The following is a 27031-nucleotide window of genomic DNA, read 5'->3' as shown; positions in this document are numbered from 1 at the left end:
AAAATCCAGACAAAAAGATCCCAGATCCTATACCCATTGCGGTGATGGTTTATTGATGGATACCTCAGTAACCTGAGTTGTGTTGAACACTGAAAAGCTCATGGCCTCTCAGCAGAAGACTGTGTGGAGAGCATCCAATAGATTTAACCATATGTGTGTCACAAATTCTTATCATGTTCCATGACTGAGGCTCATCCTAATTAATAACAGTTTCAGTGTTGTGCTTATAAACAGTCATTTGCCATTTGTGAGAAGATAAAAGCACTGAAAGTGGCACCACTCTTCCTGGAGAATATTTGCCTCCACAGCACAACAGCCCATTTTCTCCTGCTCAAGTTTTGTCATCTGTCTGAAAGCTTTGCCTCTTGGCAGCTGGCTAGTAGCATACAAGAAGGTTTGCATCCAAATTGTCCACATTACACTCTGCTGTGTTTGGGCTCAGAGCTAGTATGGAAGGAACTGCTGAGCCTTCCCAAGTGATGGGATGGGATGGGACCAGAGATCCCGTCAGTTTAATTGTATAGTGCGGTGTTTGTACATCCATTAGGAGACATTGGAAAAGGAGGGAAAAGCTGAAAAGGAAGCAACTTTTTTTTTTTTTTTTTTTTTTTAATAGAGTAAAAGTGATGTTTGTGGTTTTAAACAAAGGGCTGTTGGCAGGATGATGCCATAAAGGAAAGGAAGAGAAAGGGAAACTGCATTTGAATTAATTCAGATAAGTGAAGGCCAGAAGACCTCATGACATAACTTTCCATTAATTCCTGTAGTCTAGCTCTCTAGTCATAATTATGTTACCTCTTGACTCCTTTGTCCAAACATTGTGCTGGTTTGTATTACTTTCTACTGTAATTACTGTAATTACACTTGCAAAAGCTGTTTACAGTATTGCAGCTGTAATAATGTGACAGAACAAAGTTAGATAAGAATTTTGCAGCGGGTACTTCATATAATTTTCTGTGACTATTATGTAATAGTCTTCAACTGTATGAATTTACAGTGGGAAAAGACAAGAACAAAGGAATAAGGGACAAGTCTGTTGGTTTACTAAAAATCCAAAAATTAATTTAAGAGATCTTTGTGTTGAATTGTAACTTGAAATTTGATTTTTAGTGAATATTCTTTTTTGAATGGTGATCAAAATCCTCTGTTTGTTCTAAAATATATAATTTCACTTCTAAGATTTTTTTAAGATTTTATTTATTCTAAAGTTGCTTTTAAAAATATTTTAAACTGAATTTTCAACCAGAAAAAGTAATTATTCCTCTGAGCTAAAATATCTCAGGATTTTCATATTTTTCTTATAATATGTACAGGTAGTGGGGAGAAGATGAGTTTGTAATACATTTCAGTGTTCCCTAGTCTGATTATTTTTCCTCAGAGTATTTCAGTGAGTAAGCAAAATAGGAAGGGACAGAAAGAAAAGCTGAGGCAAAGAGAAGTTAAAATGCTTTTTCATTATCTCATTATACGAGAAACAAAATTGGAAATAAAAATTGAATCTCCTGAGTTCTCCTCTAGGGCATAAAGCATTAAATTGTTAGATGAAAACAAATCTCCAGTCATGACTTTCATAAGCAACAGAGATCATGAAGACCACCAGAACTGTGTGTTTTGTCTCTGGCATCTTGTTCCTGGCCTTCCTGGTACAGCCACATTTGAAACCCCAGTTGCATGTCTAGTCTGCATGTTAGAAAGGTAAAATATTTTTAGTTTTCTTTTCTGTCTCTTTTCAGAAAATCTCTTCCTCGCTGCCGAAGAATTAACAGGATGCTTTCCAATGAGTCAATGCCAACAAGTCCTCCAGCATTCACTCGCTCCAATTCTCAGGCCTCTGTGGACAGCACGTCCATGGAGGACTTCTGGTGTGAAGTGGAGAGCATCAAGGAGAGCAGTGAAGATGGGCCTGAAGAAGCAACACTCTTGGAGTTCAAACCTGCTGACGGTAAGCACACAACCACCACTTCTGCTCCACACCTTAGCGCTTCCTGATCTCTTCAGTGATGCTTTTCTCTCTTTCCCTAGTATGAGCAAGATTAACATGCAGATTAGTTTGAATCAGGAAAGAGAAACATTAGAAGAAAACTTTATCTTCAGCATTTAATAATCTAAACCAAAACCCATTAAAGGACAGAAAAGTTCAATTCATATATTGGAATTTTCCACTTTCTGGCTTTTGGTAGGATATTACGCAGAAGTTATGAAAGTCTTAAAGCAGTTTTTAGCTAGATATCATTTTGTGCTATCAAAAGTTTGGTAGTTGCCTGTTTCTCCGAGATAGACTTAAGAGGACAATAGAGATGAGTCTGAATATAAAGATGCCTACATTGTTCATCTTCCTTACTTGTTCAAACTCTCTGATCATGTATATACATTACATCTGGAACAACAGACCTCTAATCAGAACTAACCAGTTCTGATCCCACTTACAAATGCATTTTATTATACAACACAAAATACCAGGTGTTAATGTAGGATGAAACTGAAATTCTTCTGAGGTCAAGGCCCACTGATTGTTGCAGCTATTTTGTGGATCAAGGGCACTGGCCTGGGAATAACTGATCTAAATATAGATTTTGAAAGAGTGGTGTATTCTCTTCATGCAATTGTTAACATGAGTGAAATGTGCTTTTCTTACCTTTACATGCAATAGGATATCATTAATTTTGCTTCCAGGAAAAAGGTTGAAAAGGGAAAAGGGTGCTACTTTAGTTAGTAATCAAATATGTAACCATTCATGATAAGTATCCAACAGAGAGATATCTACCTCTAACTACATGCTGTTTTCATGGGGAATGACTTCCACTCTCTAGTTCCAGGTTCCTCTCTTGGGAATGAAAGTAGAAGACCTCCATTTACCAGAATTCTGTTTGCAATAAAGGATGTGATCTGGCAGCTTAAAACCAAACTGCACTTCTTTTTGTTGGCCTGAGATTTCAAATAAAGATAGATGGAAATGTAACACTGAAAATTTATTGTTACTGTTACAGGAACTCAGAAAAGCAATCTGCCTCAATCAGTTTGACCTTATTGGGAAAACATGCTGTTTCCACCCACTACGAGGGCTAGCAGTGTTCTTGGCTATGTTAGGAAAAACATCACTAGCAGATCAAGAGATGTGACCCTTCTGTTCCAAACAGCACTGGACAGGCCACACCTGGAGTGCTATGTGCAGTTCTGGGCTCCCCAGGACAAGATGACATTGTGAACATCATGGTATTTCCCTCATGCAATTATCTGTGTGAATGATGTGTTCCTGACTTGTCCCCAGCCTTGGGGGAAAGTCACAAGCCAGTTAAGTTAGTAGGACAAGGAAATGTAGGAGCCTATTTTACCAGTTCTAAAAAATTTTTCTGTTGCTCTTGTCACTGCTCAGCTAAACCTTCACACCAATGCAAAGTGTACTGTAGTTCCATATTATCCTTCATCTGATTTTACCTCATTATACTGCATTGATTTTTTCCTCTCTGTCCCAAATTAAAAGTGAGACTTCAATATAAAATGCAATACGTCTCCACGCTTCATTTACCTTTATACAGTTGTTTAAAACACTTATGTAGTACATACACCCACACACAAGCAGGGAGTTCTTTTCTAGTTCTTAACTGCAGTAATATTTTCAATCTAAAATTATAGATCTTGGAAACAATCGTGGGTTTTAAGATACTAATAGGGTATTACTCCTTGATGAGGATCGAAACACTGAAAATCAATGTGGAAGTCCCCAGTGTAAAATAAAAACAAATGTTCATCATCCCGTTGAGATCACTGTGAGAGGAAAAGGTGCAGAATCCTTGAGAAAACAAAAGGGTTATAGCAACCAGACACTAGTGATATTGTCGAAGACACAATTCTGCTTTTGCCACTCCAGATGTTTAATGAGAAGACATACTCTGCTGATGTGTAACTAAGAACAGGAAAACATAAAAAACATAACATAAAAAATGACGTGGGGTCAAAATGTAGGGGAACGGAATGTTGAGGTGTTTGAAATCACTCTGACATGAAGAACTGCTATTAACACTTAGTATTAGAAGTTTGGGATGAGATATTTTGGCTTATATCTGAAATTCAAAAAAAGGCACATGCCTTTTCTAGCAGTCACTGAGAGGAAAACTACCAGCCAATGAGTCCTCTCTATTATCTGTTTATCTTCTGATGTAGCAGGATTAACAAAAATGACCCTACTGAATGAGTAGCTACTACTATAAAAAATAATATTTTTAAAAACAATATAGGTTGGTTAGCTCTTACTTAAACTTATTTTTATAAACTTTTTGAGAGTTTTTATGTCTTAGCCTACTTTTGTGAGTGGCTGAAAAAAGAAAAAGGGAGAAAGCCAGAGAAAACACTGACAAGGGTGCCTGGTAAACAGACAGAATTGCGTGTCTACTTAACTATTTTTCATTGCATCATAAAAACCTTGTTTGATTAGAAACAAAATTCTTGGAAATAATATGTCAGGATAAAAGCCAAAATGAATGTATTTAGGAAAATGAAACATGAATGGTTGTGGGTAGGACAGCAGCACTCACAAACAAAATGAAGGCTTGTTAGAAAGAAGAGTGAGGATGGCAGAACAACCTCAGGATCAAAACTGACAAAGAAGGAATGGAATGGCCTGTCATCTAGTTTCCGCTCTGATCCTTTCTGCATCTACAATCTGTTTCATGGCATCAAGGAAGTCCTTGATGGGGTCAAACCCCAACCTAACACAGGGCTGTCTTTTTAGGGGCAGACATATTTGTAGAGCTTTGTGAAGAGACAAGGCAGTTAGCCATGAAGTCAGTGATGGCTCTTCTCTTACCCCTACTAGCCAAGACTGTAATTCTCTTTTTTGTGTATCAAACTGCCAAAGCAGAGTAAACTGATACCTATCAATCTACCTGCAGTCCAATTTTGTCAAGAAGAGGCAATAAAGAAAGAGTGAGAAGATGAGCACATCATTAACACCAGTGCTGCAAGGGGAACAAATATTGAATAGTCAAGTTACTTTACAGAGCAGACTGAAAATTAGTCATTTTCCTCTTTGGTGTGTTTATTTGTAATACCTTTCCTGCAGTCAAAGCTGGAATATAATGATTGTTTTGACTACTTTGTCTCAAGCAGCATATTGCTGAAGTAGGATCAGTCACGTGCAGAATAAAAATGAAGGCCCTTAAAATCTCCTCTGTGATGAGAGATTTAAATAGTCTATGATTGTTCACTTTAGAAAACAGAAAAATGAAAAGGCAGTGCCAACAAAACTGAAAACTACAAAGTGAGTCAGAGAAGGTAGACTGGAATCATCTCCCTGTTCTACAGTGATAGGGAATATTCATTTAATGTAGCAGGTAGTAGTAGCAAGCTGAAACTCAAGGAAAGAAAACACTGTTTCACATTGTGTATGATCTCACCTTGGAACTGGTTCAGAAGCTGGAACTAAGCAGGGCAAAAGAAGGTAATGTCATTGATCTGGGTGTCCAGAAACCCTGGGAGTAGAGTATTAGCTAGTCATCTTTAACTAGTAGAAATCAGGATGATATCTAAAAGTTAGCTATTTCTTCACCTTGCACTTCTACCTGATCTCTTTAATATCTAGTCCTACTTGCTTTTTAGTGAGTAGCTCTGGCACTTAGTTTTCTTGTCCGAATGGCATCAAGTTTTTCTCCATTAGTCACCTTTCCAAAGTGTTTGATTACCAGCTGATGGAGGATTTTTAAAGCATCTTTAATTTTCTCATCATTAGTGTGCAAACACACTGTTGTATTGTATACACTACGTCAGTGTTTTTGCTTACTTAGAGTACAACACAGTCTAAGTGGGAATTGAGGATTTATTCTCTTGAATGAAGAGTTAGCCTTTAGCAAACTTGCTGTGTCAGGCTGCCTTCTTCACATGAAGATGTCATTGTACAGTTCAAAAACACCTCCTCTGATCTTTTCCTAAGCCTCCCTTGTACAGTCGGTGCCAAACTGAGAGTTGGTAGTATAGTGACAAAAGCTGAATTAACTTAGAATCTTGGCCTAGTAGTGGAAATGGAGCCTTCTGTAGGTAAAGGCAGACACAGCAGTCCTCCATACTACCTCACTCCCTACCTGCCCTTCTCTCCTTCTCTATCAAGACCATGTCATACTCTCTTCCTCCACAGAAGGGGAACTGGAGGCCGAGTGGCTGCAGGATGTAGGCTTATCTACCCTGATCTCTGGAACTGAGGAGGAGGATGGCCAAGCCCTGCTGTCCACTCTGACCCGAACCCAAGCTGCTGCTGTACAGAAGAGGTACAACACATACACTCAGACCCTGAGGAAAAAGAACAAGCATACGGTCCGGGATGTGCGAGATATCTTTGGCACCAGTGACTCTACTGTAAGTAGCTAATGAATTCAAAAGAATGGTCTTAAGCTTATTTTTTTTTCACATGTTTCACAAGTAGCCCATGAATGCTTTTACTACACAGGAATATTTTCTGCTGACAGTATACAGCCAGCCAATACAAGTTCCTAACACTAAGTCCAGGCTTTTAATGCTGTATTTGCTACATTTTGAGAGGAAAGGAAGAAAACAAATAAAATAGATAGCAGACAATTTTACTGTTAACCTGCAACACAATGTTGTATGTGTTGCCAGCCCTTCTCCTGAAACCTCCTTCCAAGACTAATATTTATTCCTTTATTTTTTGGAACTTGATGAGTTACCCTTGGCAGTTGTTCAAATTTCTCCTAACTTCTGGGGATGCTTGCTATTTTCTCAACAGTCCCAGCAGTGAAGTAAATGCTTCTCTAATGAAGCAACTGAGGTTCAAATATGCATAAGCAATTAAACACCTGCCAGAACAATTGCAACTGGTATGCTTGCAGTTAAATTTCACTTACATAGCCAACAACAGTCTATTAACTATTCATTTATTTCACAGCATCAGAAACAAGCATTGCCCCTGGTGGCTTCATCCATTTTTTTCCCCGAGGATAGTTTTAAGAGCACCAATTCTGGTCCCTTCACTGTTTGATTTAGGTAAATGCAGTCAGCCAAGCAAACTCAGCCCAAAGCGACATTTGATTTTGGATGAGTGACTCACGATACCTTGTTAGGGGACCACCAACAAGCTCACAAATTCACCTTTAAAATTAAAGTTTTTATCATTACAAAAATCTAGGAAACTTTGTATCTGAAACTGTTTTATCCTTTTCAAGTTGTACTACTTTTTCCTCAAGAACTGGCATCCTGAATGAATTTTTAAAAAAAGAAGTGGGAGAGGGGAAGGAAAAAATAAAATTGTAGCTGCTTTATTATAAGATTAGAAAAATATAATGCCTAGTAGAATTAATTTATTTGTCTCCAGTTGAAGTTCCTGGGCTCTTTAGAGCCTTACCTCTATGTGATAGATGTATTCCACAAATATTTCCAGAAGCACCCAGTAGTTTCCTGTGGGCAGACGTTCTTTCTTGCATGAGAAGTGCTTAGCATGTTTGCATGAACATTAAAAAGCTGATGGCATTTCTTATTAGATTAGTACACCTCTGCTTCAAGTATCTGTAGGCCTTAAAACACTTATAATTTCTAATATTGCTATCAAAGCTTAAGTTTTCTAACAAGTTTTTCTAACAAATTTAAATAAGACAAAGAATTGTCACTCAGACGGGCACATTACTGATCTTTTTTCGACCTGCTAATTTTTCTCTATCTTTCACTTGCTTTAGGAATAAAAATCTTCCCATGCGTTGTCCATTAGTTCATTGTTTTACCTCCTCAGAAATTCAGCTCTCTCACTCATTTTGCATTGTGAGAATCTGAAAAAAAAACAATAACAAATAAAAACCTGAATGAGTAATTAAGACCTTTACTTCTTCCCACAAAAACGTGCAGTACTGCAGGGTGCTTGCCAAAGTGTTAAACACAGCTGTAGAAAACACCATCACCACTCTCCAATGGACTACAAAGCAAATCGTATTTCTAAAAGCCTGCAAGTTTTCCAACACCCATTTAAATGCTCCCATTAACCATTGCTCCTAGCTTTTCTGCCTCTTATGGGATTTAGAAAACTGATCCTAATTATCAGCTCCTCTGGGATGGATGGATGGGTGGGTGCGTTTGCAAAATGCAGCTGACCAACATTTAAGAGGGCATTAGCTGAGGTCCCCCTATCCATCAGCTCTATGTGAGGCGGTGGCAGCTAAAGTGAGTCCTCACGCTCAGCTGAGTCTCTGAGCATGACACTGCAGCTGTCAGAGAATCTGTGATGGATTGGTTTGGGACAGTGATCTGGATTTGGAAAAAAAAAAAAAAAAAAAAAAAAAGCTCCAAAAAATCATAAAAAAACTCATAAGAGCATCATGGGACAGTGAGGAGTAAGACTTTTCAGGCATGGCCACTGAAGTGATACCGCTGTAAACACTATGCAGGAAGTTCTTTGCTCTCCCATTCTGTTTTGTTGTTTGTTTGTTTTTTATTTTTTAATAGGAAGTGAGAGCAGGTGAGGCAGAAGTAAATGCAATGCAAATAGCCAAACAGCTCTAATTGCTTTAGGTAACTCTATAATCCTCCCCTTTAGAAGGATAGAGTTACACCTTCTTTCCAACAACCTGAGCATTACAGGAGCTCAGAGAGATGGGACGCAAGATGGATTACTCTTTCCAGCGCTTAATGATGAGAGAAGAGGTGATTAGCTCATTAGGGTCACCCGAGATGAGATTTACAGGACCATTGAAGCTGTATAAATAGTTTACACCCCCAGGGCAGGGGAAGAAAGAAGAGAATTTTGTCTTATTTTCTTTTGTCTCTTTTGAAAATGTTTGCTTGCTGGACTGTTGGGTTTTTTTTGTTTGTTTGTTTTGTTTTGTTTTTTGTTTGTTTTTGTTGTTGTTGTTACTGCCTGGTAGTCAGCTCCTGTGTGGATAAGCACTAAGCAAAGGGCATTAGGGCAGGAGCATTCCCTCAACAGCCCAAAGGGGGACTGAAGTTCCCTACTTTTTCTTCTACTGGTGCAGTGAATGCTGAGGGCAAAATCCATCACTTGTGGCACTTTGCCCCTAAGCACCTTATCCCAGCTGAGGTGCCTCTGATCTGCTTCAGGCAGGTTGATATCAACAGGCTCCAATGGCAGCCATGCTGCAAGGACTCAAATTGGATGGTTTATTAATCACAGTGGCCTGATTTTCCCTATTATTTGTTCCCTGCTGCTTTCATCAGAAGCTGTCGGCTCTGCTAGCACTCAAAGAATAAAGAAGTCAGCAGCAGAATATAAATTAATGGAAAAATGTTGACTTATTATTGGAAGAAGGAAATGAAGAATTGCTAACTAACCCAGAACTATCTGCATGAGAAGGCAGTTGTGATGGCACCACTTTGAAATATGAAAATAACTAAAACACAGGCAATTTGTATCCTGACTAGAGCTACAAGTCTACCTCTTTCAAATTTATTTTCCTTAGCTGCAGGGCCATCAACAGAATTTGTCACTTTGGTGGTCCAATGATTTGTTTTTACATCTTCTACAATTTTTGCTAAAGAAATGACTATCTCATCTTCCTCTTTTTCCTTGTTCTTTTGGTTTCTGCTCCCCATTGGAAATTCCTGTGTATGTTATGCTAGTAAACACTGGGCTAATTTTTAATACCAGATAATTTGGACCTTTCTATTGACTCACTTTCAATCAGAAATGACGATATGTGAAGTCTGACTGGACTCCCAGTCGAATTAATAAAACTGTCCTAATTTGGGTAAGGATGCAATTTGACCCTCAGCCTTTGGCATTCATTAAGACATGAGATTCCAAAATTTTTAAATCTTTTTTTACTATACAGAACAACAACAACAACAAAATCATTCTTTAAAAAGATTTTACCTCTATTACCCTAAGATTCAAAAAAAGATAATAAATAAAAAGCTCCAGTTGGTTGCATTTGGAAGAAATTTCTACTCTTTAACTCCCAGTGCACTACATGATGTTATGATGTGGAATACCAATAACAAAAAAACACGGAACTATTACAAAAGGAAAAACAGAGATATTTTTTTTTTCTTTATATACTATCCCTGTGAAGGGTGAGAAATGAGAGAGGAAGAATATGGTTTGGTTTGGTTTAACATTTTCTTGATATCCAGTTGCCATATGCATAAGCAGCCTTTGGGCACTGCTGAGTGAGAGGCAAAGCTGTGCTCTCAGCTTTTTTTTCCAGTCCAGTTGTGCTTAGCAGAAGCTGCTGATGGCAGTATCTTCATTGTTGATTTCACTTGTGTATCACTGGAGCAAGACTTTTTTTCCTCGATAAACCTGACTCACAGTGAATTTATTCTCATTCTGATTGTAAGGTCAGACATTTTGAGTAGCAAAAGTAGATTAGCCAGTTGCTTGTTTACCATTTATTCCTCCATCTGGAAGACTAATAATTACTCTTATGTTTGATTTTCTGAAATCATGGAGGCAAGTTTTTACAGACCTCTCCACTTCCATATTCCCACCTGAAATTTACATTACTTTTTTATGTCTGAAAAACATTTGTAGACATGCTATGTGATTTTATGGTGACAGCTTCATACAGTTCTCCATGAAAAAACAAATCAGCGGTTTGTACGGTATACTTGGCAAAGGAAGTCCGTGTGACTCAAATCCTGTTTGCTATCAAGTTCACAGCCCATTAAATGGACTCTCTCAGGAGTGATTGTATTCATGTTACATTTGACTTTGTTACCCAAGTAACTTAGAGGATAAAACTGAGTAAAACAACTGTACCCTTATTTCAGGTTTGCAATCAGAAAAGCTGCCTGCCTCTTAAACATGTGACAGTTTTTATCAGGAAAAGACAATAAATACTGCCCTGAGGCACCATGGCTTTGTGATAAACAGCCGATGTAGCAATTTAGAGAGCAATTTAAGAGCTGCTGCTCCAGCCTCATAGGGGCTCTTAGCTGTGTGTTCAGCAAGTCCGGGGCTGTCCCATGAGACTCGGGGTTGGGATGCGGCAGGTTTCAGGCAGGGGTTCCTAAGCAGGAAATGAAAGAGCTATTGGAGAGTGTCCAGAGGAGGGCCACAACGATTGGGGGGCTGGAGCAGCTCCCCTACAAAGACAGACTGAGGGAACTGGGTTTGTTCAGCCTAGAGAAAAAAAAGGCTGCGGGGTGACTTAATTGCAGCCTTTCAGTACCTAAATGGAGCCTATAAACAGGAGGGGAGCCAACTCTTTGGAAGGATAGATAACAGCAGGACAAGGGAAAATGATTTTAAGCTGAGGGAGGGAAGATTTAGGTTGGATATCAAGGGGAAGTTCTTTACAGAGAGAGTGGTGAGATGCTGGAACAGGCTGCCCAGAGAGGTTGTGGATGTCCCATCCTAGGAGGTGTTCAAGGCCAGGTTGGATGGAGTCCTGGGCAGCCTGGTCTAGTATCAAATGTGGAGGTTGGTAGCCCTGCCTGTGGCAGGGGTGTTGGAGATTCCTAATCCTTGAGGTCCCTTCCAACCCGGGCCATTCTGTGATTCTGTGATTCTGAGACAGCCAAACAAAAAAGATATATAAGGCTGGCTGGGAGCACTGTAGTGGTTCTCACTCAATACCATACAGAGCATTTTTAATTTACTGCCTTTTGTTTACCAAAAAAGTGCAGGTGGGCTGCTACTCTCCATATACATGCACACATGCTTGGATTTATCTTTATCAGTCCCAAACCTGTCAAGCACAAGGACAAATCCAAGAAGAGAGGGAGAGGTGATTCTGCCTGAATGTCACCTCAGACTTTAGAGCTCTTTCTCCACAATGCTGCACATGCTTTTCCCATTTCCACACAGGGCAGAATGATTTCTGCAGTAGAAAGATGAAATTAATGTCTTTTTTCCCCCTCAAAACAATTTTTTCAGTTCTCTGATAAAGTGTTAACATATGACCTATTGATGGAGAACAGTCCAGTGTCTGCCAGCTGCTTGGGATGTTCAGCATGTGTCAGTGTCCGCAGGAAGATTTCTGAGCAAAGTGATTTAAAAAAGGATGGATTACAATTTGACGAGGGTCTTTTGCTTAGTACAGTTATGTACAGCAATTTATTTAGCTAATTTCAGTCATTACGCAGGGCAGGACTCATTAGCTACAGTGAGCTGCAATATCACTGACCTGAACATGATCCAAATCTGTGCAGCCTGGGGAAGATTAATTCTCAGGCTCAGTTATGAAAAATGTACTCTGGCAAATCACAGGTTGTTTAAACTTGGCAAAGAGAATGATTCACTGTTTCTTAAACTGTAGCAGTTTCTGTCCATAGGCACTGACTTTCACTGTAGTCTGATCATTTTTCCTTGCCTATCAGCCCACATTTGAGACAGTTCCAGTGTCACCAGTTCCTTCTAATGGTATCCAGCTTCCTGGGCAGAAGCCAGTTTGGAAATCAGTTAGCTGTGAGTATGCCAACGTGTAATCAGTGTTCACTTCCTCATAGAAAAATGATAGACAGAGAGATCCTTTTGTGGTTCTGAGGTTAGACCCCTCCTTCACATTAGGATTATGCTGCATATATTTTCTTAGAATCGTTTTCAGCTTATTGTCATGTAGGAACCAAAGTTTTCCATTCAAGACTGGTACAGACACAGACTGCTGCATCTGAGGTATCGACATCTAAAATGTACTGATCATTGCAAGGTTGGGATTCTGAAAGTAACCTTCACACAATATGGTGCAGAATTTGCCCAAAATGTCAACAGTATATTTTCTTGCTAAGAATTATACAAGATGCATGTATTCTCCATATTTCTTCTCCAGTACTGCAGATAATCTAATATTAGAAATGATTATTTTTCTGGCTCTCCCCTATTATTCTAGTTTACCAATGGTGTCAGTTTGGACATCCCTTAAACACTTTGCCCTAACAGTTATTGACAGTGCTAATGGACACAATAACTATATTTTATTTGTTTTGTATTAGAACAGACAGTGGAACAAACAGCCAGGACTATGGGAGAGGGTCTGTGGTCTGGGAATCCTTCCTAAAATCCCTTGTCCATTGGGTAACATCTATGACCACAGATCAGAAGCCATCTAATAACGTACCCCACTTTTTCATACCAGAATTTCCAAACAAAGTTTCCCACAACAAAATGTGTCACAAAAGATGATTAAGTACCTTCATCTGTAAATCCAATTATTCAAAAACCATTGGGCATGAACACATTTATAAAATGTGTAACGCTTTTGAATTCAACTTCTGAATTCCACAACTTTTGAATGCAGTCAGTTCATATTAATAAAATCTCTGCAGTCCTGGGGGCTGAAATTTGATATCTCTTTTAATGAAAACCATTATGCTGTACCAACTGTGCGAGTCCAGGAGCTGGACTTTAATAAAAAATGTAAAATTGCCCTGAAATGTGAGAGATGAGTCATAAAAGTTGACAACACTGGAACTCAAGCCTGTTGCCACACTTTGGATTCCATGACAATAGGATATTTCTGTACTTGACTGTACTGATTTCAGATTTCAGATTTTTTCCTTTGGCCTCTACTAATTTCAGGAGTCAAATGAAGTTTAATGTAGAGCAGTAAGTAGAAATAGTATTTTTCAAATAGTAAGAAAATTGTACAGTGGATCCTGCTTTGATGCTACACACCTGAACAAGCAACTGTGAGAAATTTGTGCATATATATAAATGACCATGTAAAATATATGCACAATGTCTCCTGATTGTAAATAAGTCAACAGTAACCTCAAAATCTGTGTCAACAGCTTTTTTTCTGTCAGGAACTTTTGAATTTAATTGTGCATTACACAAGTGCCAGCAGAGTCTGCTGGCCTAGATAGACAGGGATAGAGTACAAAACCTTGGTAATTCCTGATAAACAGGAAGTTACAACTTGACTATCTTTCTCACGAAAAGCAACAAGTAAAATAATCTAACATGAAAATAGGGATTTTACTTCCAAGGGGTTATTTCCTCCAGACAAAACAGGAATGTACTGTGTTTTACACTGAAATTCCTCTTTGAAGTACTTCCTTTATTATTTTCTTAAGACTTCTGTCGTCATGGTTCAATTTGTTAATGTCTCTGTCCTGAATGCAAGCATACGTACAGGGTTCATATGTGGTTTCCCTTATTTTCAGCTAATAGTTGTCTAGACTGTGGACTAGATAAAGGCAGTTCATCTATAACAGAGGAGCTCTCCTATGAGGTCTCTTTCTCAGAATCCATTACAGTCCTTCCAAAAACCCGAGAGTGGACAAAGAGCCAGAGGTTCAAAAAGGAAGACTCTGCTTTGCCAGTAAGTTTGTTTTCTATGTATTTCCTCAGTTGTTATTGTTGGGTTTCTGCTGTTGTTGTTGTTGTTTTGTATTTTTTTTGCCTACTAATGTCCTGCTTTATATCCTCAGCACACTGGAGGTTGTTAAGGCACATTAGCTGTACTTTGTTATGTGTGCTTTATATAGAGCTCCTGCCATTGTGCCATATGATTGATTCCCAGAGGGGCACAAAGGTAAACAGGTTATTCAAGCCTCATTTTCAGTTGTACCCATCATAGATGATGGGTAACTGATTCCACAAATAATGCATCTCCTGCACATCAAAAATGAAGAGCAGTTACTGGTACTAATACTAGCAATCATTTTCATTACTGATCAGCTCTTCTATTGTATTCCCACACAGATTATCTGTTTTTATTGACACATGGATTTTAAATTGCTTCACAGATGAAGGGGAGAAAAGCAAGGCTTAGTCCTGCAGCAGTACTGATTGCCACCTATCAGTATTCAATGTAATTACACCGTAGGAGATAACACATGAATGAAATGAAGGGAAGTTTATCATGTTGTGTCTTCCAACAAGACATACATAAGCAGACACGCAATTTTCTGGAGTTATCCTTTGAATTCAATAGATAATTTCTTATTTCCATCTGTCCTTAGAGCTTCCCAGAGATTAGACTTCACGCTCCAGATACCACCTTTTTGGTGAAATGTATGAAGTAGCTGTAGATTATTTGGAAACATCTCCTGAATGTCATGGTTTCATGAAGTTCTGAATTGTTGCTATCCAAACAGGTTACGAATTCTCTGAGAATGTATCCATCTCAGGCACCAGCAAGGAAGAAGCAGAAATGCAGGAGCAAACTTCCCTGTTGAAAATAGAGATACAAAACCAAACAGGCTACAACTAGTGTGAAATCCATTTGCTTTAGTGTGTCTCTTTTTCTTGTGTTGGAGATAATTTGCCATCCAGTGGAGAATAAGGTTATCTCTACATTCATCATAATTTTCGCAAACCAAAAATTCTTTGATCCTTGTAATAGCAAAAATGGGACTCCCACCTTCACAACACACACACACACACACACACACACAGTTTGTTCTCTATAACCACTCTGACACTAACTTTCTAGTAGACATAGCAGGGAAACTGGTGACTAACAGGCAAGAGAAGGTGTTGCATTGAATATTTTGGACTTGTGGATACATCATTGCTAAGTTTTAAAAGGCCAGTATTATGCTTGAGGTGGACTATTCTGTGTGCAGGACATTTTGATTACTTGGAAGAGTACAGAAGAAATATGCCAGCTCATCAGAGACAGAGACTTTCTAAATGAAGTCAGTAATCACAGCTGTTGATGTTGGTATTTTTCTTGGTTCATGGTATTTGTTGTTTTTGTTTTTTTTTTTCTTTTTCCCATAGTTGCCCAGACTGTAAAATCTTTGCAAAAAAATTGCCTCTTGCTCACTGTATGTCATAAATCAGCATGTCCTCTGCAGCTTTCAAAAGAGCAAGCTCAGCATCATTTTTTGCATTGGGTTACATATTTTTTTCTGAACAAAGAACCACAATTAATGTGACATAGTCAAAGATATCATAGAACAAATATTCAGTAAGCAATTCATACATATCTAAGTACACCGTATAATTTCCACACAGAGACAACACGTCAAAACATTTCAGACATGATCCTTAGTCAAAATGGTAGTTATTTAATTTTCTACTGTAATTTTCTATCCTGCATAGCATTACTCCAACATCATTAAGAAATATCACTGAAAAAATATGACAGATGACAAAACAAAGAGGCAGAGCCCGAAACTTTTGATCTGTACTACAATGCATCATTATGACCCTAGAAGTCAACAAACCAATATGAAGAGTTATTGCAGCTCCCTTTTGTATTTGGTTGTGGTGTTTGTGTTTTTCTCTTAACAGGCATATTTGCAAACACTTTGTTATTCTCTATGTTTTACTTTCCTTCCCCTTGGAAAACGTGCATACTGTGTAATTTCTTTTCCCTAAGATGATTTCTTATTCTTTAACTGGTTTGCAATGCTTTGCATCAATGGAGCTAAAAAGGAGTAGAAATACTTAAGCTTCTACATCTTCCACATAATTTTTGTTGCACTGTTAAGTCTCAGCTTAAAATTAACAGTGGAATTACTGCATCCTCGGGAGAGAGTATTCTGACCTAAAATGCCTCAGAAATCCTGCAAATACATTATTCCATCCCCTCCATTCTTTCCCTCCTAGTTGAAAAGCCATGTGCAATGCATTTTAGGAAGACTAAATCTATGTGATCTATATGTCCTTTGGTTGTCTTGTCTTACTTTTGATTTATTTTCATGCCTTTTTCTAAATATGTTTCATTAGTTTCATCCAAAGACACATTAAGTCCAAATTTGTTTAAAAATGAGGGGACTGGAATGAAATCTCCAGGATCAAAACCCTCTTAAAAGTTGGATTTCTACTCAGTCCCCTGAAGGAAGGAGATGATTGTAATGCTATTTATTTCTACTTCTGACTAATAATTTCTTGTTTAAATTACAAGTTAAAAAAAAAATTATAATAAAATTAATAATAAAAAAAACATACAATACCAAAGATCTACAATGCTTTGTAATGCATGCTTTATATTGTATTTTGTTACTATTTCTAGCAATCAAGTAAAAGACTGATGAATGTTTTTTCTTTCTGACATTTCCACAAGTGCTTATGGCATGATGCAATGCTTCTGGCTCTGATTCATGACAATGCGTTTTCTAAAATATGTAGACATCTTCACATATCCCAGTATTACTAAGTATCATTTAGCTTAGGCCTATTCAAATAAATTATTTCTTAGCTGCTGGGAATCCTATTTCTCTGCCAAAACAATTTTTTGAGTACTAAAAGCTACCAGAGTCACACTGGCATGAGAACTAAGTTGTTTTACTTCTGGGTTTTTCTTCAGATCTTCAGTCTGATCTCCCCTTTAAATAACTCATAAATTAATAGAAACATGCAGAGCATAAATGTATTCATCCATCCCCATCACCAATGGATATACAACCATATCCATGATGAAATGTGTCAGCCCTCTCAGCAGCATTCTAAGGCAGTGTGGGAGAGGAGGAAGCAAAACAATGTTATATTCTGCTGAAACGGGACAGAAGTTTAGTTAGCACATAGTTCATTCTTCTAGACTGGAATGCAGGCTGGGCACTGAAGTTAAGGCTCCTGCCCCATTGACACCAGCTGAACTACAAGGGAACATGATAAGCAAGAAGGTTGATTCAGATGGAGGCAAGCTATTTCAACCTACCAGGCTAAAATATGTGGTTGCAGTTCAGTTCTTTGGTGTTAACTGACTTCTTCTCAAATATGGGCATCTCTTTCAAAACAAAAAACGGCACATCATTCTAGTGCAAATTACAATGCAGTTTATCTCTACTGTAGAAATTCATTGTCCGGAAAAGCCGATTTGGATTGACTGAGGTTGGAGATCTCTCTCCTGAAGACATGAAAAAGATCCGCTACCTCTCCCTGATTGAGCTAACAGCCTTCTACGATGCTCTGGGTGTGGAGCTGAAGAGGAACCGTGCAGAGAGAGTGCGGAGACGAGGTACTGTACCATGGCATTTGCATGGTGGTCACCTGGGTACTGCTCAGCATTGATAAGAAGACACATGTCAGGCTGTATTTTCTCACTTTCATATCTGTTGTTTTTTATATTTTTAAGAAAATGGTCTTTTTGGAGTCCCCCTCACAGTGCTTCTGGAGAATGATCAAAAGAAGGTTCCTGGAATAAAAGTTCCTCTCATTTTCCAAAAAGTGAGTATAATATAGTTTGCTCAGTCACTAAGATTGGCATTTCCGTCATTCACATTGGCACCCAGAACACAGATCAGATAAGAAAAGATTCAAGCTTTCCAATTTTCAGGGTGTTTTCTGTAGATTTCTGCTTCTTTTGTGTTTTATCTATAGTAGGAACCTCTTTCCATTTCTGTAATTATATGGTGCCATACAGGAAAACTTGAAAGTAATGTCAGGCTTACTTTTTCTCATTAAATGAAACAGGCATACAAAATTGTGTGTGTGTGCAGAAGCAGCAGAAATGAGTTCTCTGAAGAGTTTTAATTTCATGTGAATTTAAGACGAAGATGTTATTAGCTATTATTTCTGGATTGGATGTGGATGTGGTATCTTCTCCTTTCAGGCAATGTCACTTATATGGGTCTTTTGACAGAGCAGTGACATCCAGCAGATGTCTTGGAGATGTATAGACAGACACAAGTGCACATGCAATAACAAGGACTTGAAACTCTATGGATGACTATAGTGTCAGGGGAAAGACTGACAGAACCTGAATATTTACATAACTTTGCAATGCTTGGCTCCTCCGTCAAGTTACTATTGGAAATTCAAGGATAGAAACTACAGCTGGTACTGAAAACCCAGAGCTATTTGAATAAGTGCTAATACATTATTTTGGTTGTTGTTAATTCCAATTCTTGTTCAATCAAAACATTATTTTTTAATAACAAGTTAGAGTGCAAAGCATATTTCTATATTCACAGAAATTTCAAAAGAAAAATATCCCGTGATCATTTTCTAATCTGAGTTCTTAGGTTACAGAAACATGTTATCTATAATCCATTTCATTGTGCTTCTCAGGGAGAAATATAAGCGTTTCTGTGAGGTTAAGTTTTCCTCAAGACACCACTGAGTTTTACCCAGTGTAACCTAATACATAGCATATGAATGTATTAATTAAAGAATATATACATTTTTACGTTACTTGTTCTATAGCAGTGTCAAATGTCATATCAAGGACAGAGGCTCCTATTGTGTTATCAGTTTTCTGTACTCTCTATACATCAGATTTCAGAATCAGGAATACAGACTCTGAATTATGAAGGTTTATTTACCTAAGCTTGTTTTCATTAGCAGATTATATTGGAATGGTTTTGTGTTAGTTTTTTGGTTTTTTTTTTTTTTCTGGCTTGTTTCAAGTAGATATATTAAAAATAGTTAATGGCATTTAAAAACATCTGATTTAAATACATCCTGGGGTTTGCCTCTTTTTCAGTTGCTGCTCAAGCTTGAGGAAACTGGTTTAGAAACTGAAGGAATTCTTCGAGTGCCTGGTTCTGCCTCCAGGGTTAAGGTAAGATGTCTGTGCCAGTTTCCTGTCTCATGGACCACAGCTTCAATGTCAAATAACACAGCACACACAAATGCACACTGCACAAAAATAGTGGTGTGTGTAGATCAACATTTCCAGTTCTATCAGTGAAAGGTTAAATTGGTTCCTGGGAACCAATAAATCAAAGAGCATGTGTTGTATTGCTTTGCCTTTGGTAATGTTCTATATAAAGCACAGTCTTGACTCTGAATTGAGCTGAACACTGAGTGATCTTTTCAGTTTATCTCTGTCATCCAAAATTGCTGCGATCTTATCTCCTTCATAATTTATTTCAGAAACACAAGGTTGCCAACTGAGCTAACTTAAGATAAAGATCTTATTCTATGTCACTTTCAACTTTTTTTTTTTATTTTTTTACTTTTTTTTTTTTGTGCCATTTTATTTCTCATTTGTCTTCTATGATCTTAAAATTTAATCTTCCATGTGAGAGAAATTTAGCCTGTGATCACTGTTTGGCAGCCTAGAATGCTGTATTTTCGCAGGCTATTTGCAGGCCGTGAACACAGGCTATCTGGTGCCCAATAACCTTGGCTCTGCAATTGCAGTACAGTAACACTTGGAAATGTTTCTCTTGACTAACTAAATGCTAGGAGCTGGAAGACTGTGCCAGGGGAAAGTTGGGAAATTAAATTAGGAAAGTTGTTTTTCTTTCTCTGGCTTTAGTAGTGTCTACCTTTTTTCCATTATTTTATATTTCTTTGGCTTGATGGTGTTTTCTTACATGTTTTTGAGGGTGGATAGTGATAGGACAAGGGGGAATGGTCTTAAACTGAGACAGGGGAGGTTTAGGTTAGATATTAGGAGGAAGTTTCTCGCACAGAGGGTGATGATGCACTGGAACAGGTTACTCAGGGAGGCTGTGGATGCCCCATCCCTGGAGGCATTCAAAGCCAGGCTGGATGTGGCTCTGGGCAGCCTGGTCTGGTGGCTGGTGACCCTGCACATGGTGGAGGGGTTAAAGCTGGATGATAATTGTGGTCCTTTTCAACCCAGGCCATTCTATGATTCTATTATATAATTCTAAGTTATTGCTTTTTTAAAAATCTGATTCTAGCAGTTTATAGTAATAACTTCCTATTCTCATCTTCAAGGTAACTAGTCTTGCTTTCTGAACATAGCAGGGAAGCTCAAAATCTCAAAATAGTAGTAAAAACAGAATTAATAGGTTTAGAGATTACTAAACATTGATGGGCTAGAGGTCATCAAGAAGAAGCAGCTTGTGAAAAGCACCAAAGATTGGCAGCAGCGTCCTAACTCCCTTTGACACTGGATTTATAAAAGAAGAGTTCCTAACTTGGCCTGTACTTTTTGGCTTCCTCATTTCTTCGCAAAAATTCTTAAGGTATTATTTCACACAATCTTAAATTTCTCTGACATCTTTGGGGAGATTGCACAACAGAGCTCTGCCCTACCTAATTAATGACCTTCTTTTTTGTGTACATTTTTTGTCTTGTTCACTCCTTATTCACTGCCTTTACACAAGGAGACTCTCTGAGATATGAATTTATCTATAGCTATCTGGTATTGAGTATCCACCTAAAGATTTTAAATTATTTGAATTTTGTCTTCATTTAAGTCTGTCCAGGAACTCAACCAGCAAAAGAAATTTTTTTTCAAAGCTGATCCAGATTTCATTCTTCAAAGTTTTCATGTGTTATTATGACATTAGGATTTGAGGGCATTCCAATTTTATTTCAGACTTGTTTTGAAAAAGAGAAGGCATATGGAAGTGATTTAATGTTACTCTTATATAGAACAAAGGATAAAAGAAATAAATACAACTTTTCCTTTGTCTCTAATCTAATTTGTAATGAAAGCTCCAGTGAACAGTAACCTCCCGTTAAATCAGCCACAGTAAAAAAGTGGCCAAAAAGCATTTAAAAGCACTTAGATATATGTGTGTATAAAGATATCTGTATATAAGTACCTGTGTAGATATATATGTACACATATATGTTTGTGTTTCAGAAATCTTGCTTTTAACTTATACCTCTCTCAGCAGTAAGAGTGTTGAGTAGTTCTTCTTTTCTCTTGTGATTTTGTTGAGGTGAGGAATTCTATTCCACATTTCCCAGTCAGTTACCAAAAGAAAACTTAATTCATGTGTTTGTGTAGATTATGTGCAAAGGGTATGAATAGAGGAAGCTGAGATGATAGCTTAGATTGTAACCTGTAAAATGTGCTAGTAAAAATGAGATTGTAACATTATATACCAAATCCTGAATGACCCTATATTTCCATTTCTGCCAGCCATTTCACTTCATTATGTGTAACCATATTTGATATGTAATTTCCTTCCATTCATGTGAGGCATGGTAAACAGAATTCATTTTTCAAAGCTTTTCTGTCCAATTGGATTACTTCTATTTATTTATTTATTTATTTATTTATGCATTGTGCTAATGTACATTTGACAAAAACATGACCTGAAACCTGAATATCAGCCATAGATACATTTGTCAAAAATAGTCTCACAATGAAACATTCACAGACTTCCTATGGGTAAGGAAGTAAGTTTTTGGCAAGTAATAATTATGAAAGCTGTATTATTCATGGATAGCTTTATATTAGAAAAAAATACTTCAGTCTTAGTTAGCCAGCAATTTTTTATGGAGCTTTCATTTTCCAAGCAGTGATCTGTATCTAAAGCCAAATTCTGCTTATTCTAGGAACCTTATCAAATATTTATTTCCTGCTCATACACAGGTGAAACATCAGTTTGTTACTTTCCAGAGCTTTGTTATAGAGCAAAATGGTCAACAGGAGTAACTGGGCACCCAAAATAATACAATCAGTTTTACCTGTCTTGTTATTGTTTGGCATACATCAAGTGTAGGCTTTCTGAAAGTAATGAGATCACTACAGAGTGATCTAATTTAGTTGTGGCTATCCTAAGACAAGGCATCCTTCTGAAGACAAGAAGACCTGAATATTCACTCAAAGCCCCTTGGCTGAAATGCCAACAGGTTGTCTTGCACTTTTACTGGTTTTGAAGACAAACATGCCAATCCTTTGTGATTTAAAGAAAGTCAAAACCTCTGGAGGAGTACTTTAAACAAAAAGAAATAATGTGCTAAAAATCCTACTGAACAGTGCACAAAGTTGTCTTGCTTTAAAGCTTTTCAAATGTGTTACTGGTGGAAATTCAGCTATGGCAAACCAAATTTAACCTGCATTTCAAAGTATTCCCAGGAGTCTCGCTTGTTAACCATCTCTGAACTCCACATGGCTGTCCCTGGATCACAGCTGGTTTAGAGCTATTTTAATTCAACTGTGGTGTAAATATGTCTGTGGTTTGTAGAAGGATTTCTTAAGTGATATCAAAGTACCAAGCCAGAAGCAATATCTGAAAGTCAGATGTTCATTTTTTCTTTCAGAATCTCCATCAAGAACTTGAGGCAAAATTTTATGAAGATACATTTGACTGGGATCAAGTACGAAACAATGATGCCGCGGGACTACTTAAAATGTTTATAAGAGAACTCCCAAGTCCACTATTCACAGTGGAATATCTGCCTGCTTTCATCACCTTAGTGGAAAGTAGGTAAACGAAAAGGAGCTCGTGCAAGGTTTCCTTTTTAAAGACAAAAAGATATCTGCATATTTAGCAGATATTACTATATTGATACCTATAGTACTGTGTGAGTGACACAGCTCTTTAACGTGAGATTTGAAACCTGTGAGCAAACAATGATTGAGCAATGTCTTTTACATGCAATCTAATTGACACAAAATACAGATTTCACAAATGAAATTTTTTGCAAGGTAAGATCAAGTCACTTCCCTTTGTTTAGTATACTATTAGCTCTGTTTTACTTTTCTTGAAGTTTATGCTGAGGTCAGAATATTCGTACAAGATGAGTGTGATCACAGATGGCCTCAGGCAACCTCATTTTGTTTTCAGCATACACACTCTGAAAATACACCCTGTGATATTTGCAGTACATTTTGTTCATTTCTCTTCCAGGAAGAATGCAGTAGAACCTTGCAGTACCTACTCACTATTTGTAAATTCACTTGAGGAAGGACAGAGTGAGACAATCGATCAGGATAGTGAATTTATTAGGCAAATTAATATAGAAAATTCTGAACTTTTATATAAAATTGCAGCCATATTTTCTTTGTCTCCAATGAGACCGTTTTAAACACCACAGGAAGGTGGCAATCCCTTGCTGCAACCTCCACATACCTGAGTAGGCTTCTTATGAGTCCCAGATTGCATGCAGTGAAGAGCATTTTCTAATGTGGAGAAGACTAAACAGGAGGTATCTGAACAAAATAGTTACTATATTCCCTCTGGCAAGATGAACAATACCTCTATTTTTCCCACAGCCTCACTCATCCACCTAGAGTGGAAGTGAAGGATAGATTTAGCATGCATCCTTTCCTCCCTCTCCACTTCAGCTCTAGTGACCACTGCACTGAATAAATATATACCAACTGTTGAAAATATGATAGTATTTTGTAACAAGCATTCACTTAAGTATGAAAATTTCTGAAAATAAATATCCATCTCCATTTGAAAGAGGGGAAGAGCTTCATCCATGTACATCATATTATGACTAGGAGAGAAACTGGCTAGCACTGAAAAGTATTGGCTATTGTTTATTTAAAATAAAGAAAGAGTTTTGTATAGTCTTTGTCTCCCTCTCTGTGTCAAAGATCCAAGATAATGATGAGAAAAAAATGCTCAGCATGCTGATTTTACATTTTAGAAAGTGTATGGGAGATTGGTAATCACAGCCTGAACCTCTGATTAATCAGCTGAGGCAAGAGTCAGGTCAGCTGTAGGAGCACAGGTGAGAGTAATTTAGCTGTGCTCCCGGAAGGGGTGGAGCTTGACTCCGCCTCCTCTAGACCTCATTTAAGGTCTGACCACCACTAAGGCAGCTTCTCTTTGAGATTGCTCCTTGATGGAGGCTGCCTCAGCATTTCCCACTGAAGGTGGCCATATCAGTGCGTTTTTCATTACAAATAATCTTTTGAATATCTGTTATCCTCTTTGTATCATTCCACCTTACAAGAAAGAAATTAATTCTAATTAGTAGCTTAACATGCCAGTCTGAGCTGGCCAATGGCCACTGTGTTTCTAGAGCTTCTGGTCAACTGGGTTTTCAGAAGAAACTGATTGTAATTGAGATTCCAAAAATATTAACTATTCATTAATAATTAATTTATTAGAAATCCCCAAGATCAAGTTACAGCTTCAAGCTTTGCATCTGTTGATCATGCTGCTGCCTGAAGCCAACAGAGACACAGCTAAGGTGAGTCTGTTGTTTGCTATCACCTGCCATCTGTGCTGTTTATCTCTTTTAAATGAGAGATGCTTTTCCTGCCCCCCCAAAACTGAAACAGTCAGTGTTCAGATACTGCTCTGTGAAAGCTGTGAAAGCTCTCATCTGTGTTTCTTATAATTTCCTTGAAGAGCTGTTCCTATTCCTTGGCTGACTTTTCCTTTTCAAGTAATTGGAAACAGTTACTGAAAGTATCCAATTCCTTGCTTCAGCTCCCAGATACCATTTATTCTGAAGCCTTTCTAAAGAGGTGGTACTTGGATAGTTAGGATGAATTTCAGTTTCTGAGGTTACTGTATAACTGAAATCCTCTGGGCTGAAATGAGAAGTTGCCCCCTCCCCCCCACTCCCCAAGAATTCATATAGGGCACCCCAAGGACTGAAAGACTTCCAGTCCACTGAACTAGACTGGAGGAGTTAGTCCAAAGTAAAACATCCCCAGAAAATGTGTATCTACAGCATGGATGTCAGGGACTCAGCCTCAGCTGTTTTGTTTCACAGTACCCACGTGTATTTACCCCTCTCACTTCCAATTACAGAGGCTACAAGCAGTTTGGGTTCTTTGTTGCTCCCAGATCTACTTGGAACTATGTCCTGACCCGAAGAGATGCTGGCTAGGTCTTTGGACTTGTTTCCACTTAAAGAAAATCTGGGTGAATTAGTTGCCTGGAAACCACAGATATTCTTTTGGGTGTTCTGTTCATCAAGACTCTGGAGGTCCCCAGTTCCACATGATCTCTCATTGGCCAGTTTGGATATAGCTTTATGAAACTAGGCACCTTCTCTGTCAATAGTAATTAATGCATATTCAAATTATAATGCAGAACCTCCTCAATTTCACCTCCAAGTGCAAGCATGGCAGCTTTCTAGCCCCATTTGTTGTGTGTTTGAACGTACTGCAGTTAGGTAAAATACTTTGTGAGGCTGAGCGTAATATCTGTCTTTTTTCCAGGCCTTCCTCCAGTTCCTGAAGAAGGTGGTTGCTAATGAAGGGAAAAATAAAATGAATTTGTGGAATGTTTCTATGATTGTTGCACCAAACCTCTTCATCTACAAAGGGAAACGTGCAAACCAACAAGAAATGCAAGCAGCTGCCACCACTGCACACATTGTACGGCTTTTAATTCGGTACCAGGATATCCTGTGGACAGTAAGTAATACTGTAATGCTGGTTCCCTCTTTATGGCTCCAGCATGGCAAAGGATTTTGCTACACATGTAGATTTGTAGAAATCAGAGTGAACTGGCCTTCCTAGAAGAAATTTAGTTGTTCTCTAGAAATTAGCTTAAGTTTGATATGCTTGAAATGAAATAAAGTGGCAGATGCCTCTGGAAGATTTACCTTGCCTAAGATATGCTTTTTATCATAAATCAACCTCTAGAGGTATTTATCCTACATAAATGTTTATATTTATAAATATATGTATATACAGTTGGAACTGATGCCCTTTAAGGTCTTTTCTAACCTGAGCAATTCTATTATTCTATAGGAAAATGTATAGGAGTAAGATCTCTTCTAGATGCCCAGGTGAAACTTGAAAATAATGAGACTAAAAAGACCTCTAAAAGTCTAGTCCACAGTGTTGTGGGCCAAAAGTACATGCTACTTGCTGACTTTTGAAAGTAAGTTGGCATGATATTTACTCAATCAAATCTTTTCCGCGTTCCAGAATCTTTGGGCATTACAAAAACAGCCAATTAATAAAATTCCTCCGATGGCGAATATTGCTAAAAACTGATATGATATGAAAGATAACTAGTTTCACTAAGGGTAGATTGTTAGGGAGAGCTGTTAATCCTATGTATTTTTCTGGTAGCAAAGTTTCTGATGCATTCAGATTGGTAACCTTATAAAAACCAAACACCAGTTTTAGGAGGGGGAAAAAATCTACTGCCTATTCTCAGCTTTGGTTATCTCCCTTTAGGTTCCATCCTTCCTGATTTCCCAGGTGAGGAAAATGAATGAGGCAGCAATAAACAACAGCAAGAGGCAGCTGATGTTTGACAAAGGAGTGAGAAAACTTCTAAGGAGAAAGACCATGGAGAGAGAAAGACCTGAAAGACCAGAGGTGTGATAAAAGTATAACATCTTTAAGTGGCAGCCTTAATCAATGTTCTTCCTCTCTTGTCTCGTAAAAGCATTTGGGAAATAGGGAGAAAATTCATGTAGAAGTATATAAAGCTATTTCTTCAAGAATTTCCTCAAATTTTATTTCTGTTCTACAAAGTGCCCTCAAGACAATTAGTTAGACCAATGCCAGACCTTTATTCTGCTTTCTTCCTTAACTCTGCTCAGTCTGCCATAGAAGCTATCCTCTAACCCTTTTTAAGTGGCTGACCTAAGTTTGTT

At 37.9% G+C, this 27031-nt stretch overlaps 1 protein-coding gene across 4 annotated transcripts in view; it reads left to right on the top strand.

Moving 5' to 3' along the window:
• ARHGAP28 (Rho GTPase activating protein 28) overlaps positions 1 to 27031 on the top strand; it is a 73616-nt gene that overhangs the window by 37431 nt on the left and 9154 nt on the right. For all 4 annotated transcript variants that reach the window (XM_015855287.2, XM_015855288.2, XM_015855290.2 and 1 more), the window contains exons 2-12: positions 1734 to 1942; positions 6128 to 6345; positions 12271 to 12358; positions 14056 to 14213; positions 17639 to 17804; positions 17922 to 18013; positions 19272 to 19349; positions 22766 to 22928; positions 24570 to 24652; positions 25635 to 25832; positions 26607 to 26750. In XM_015855287.2, the coding sequence (XP_015710773.1) occupies positions 1734 to 1942; positions 6128 to 6345; positions 12271 to 12358; positions 14056 to 14213; positions 17639 to 17804; positions 17922 to 18013; positions 19272 to 19349; positions 22766 to 22928; positions 24570 to 24652; positions 25635 to 25832; positions 26607 to 26750 (1597 nt within the window). The remainder of the gene's footprint in view (positions 1 to 1733; positions 1943 to 6127; positions 6346 to 12270; positions 12359 to 14055; positions 14214 to 17638; positions 17805 to 17921; positions 18014 to 19271; positions 19350 to 22765; positions 22929 to 24569; positions 24653 to 25634; positions 25833 to 26606; positions 26751 to 27031) is intronic.

This window comes from Coturnix japonica, chromosome 2 (assembly GCF_001577835.2).
Source record: "Coturnix japonica isolate 7356 chromosome 2, Coturnix japonica 2.1, whole genome shotgun sequence".
In the NCBI taxonomy this organism is placed as follows: domain Eukaryota; kingdom Metazoa; phylum Chordata; class Aves; order Galliformes; family Phasianidae; genus Coturnix; species Coturnix japonica.
The sequence above is the reverse complement of the archived record's forward strand: the minus strand, read 5'-3'. Positions and strand labels throughout refer to the sequence as shown.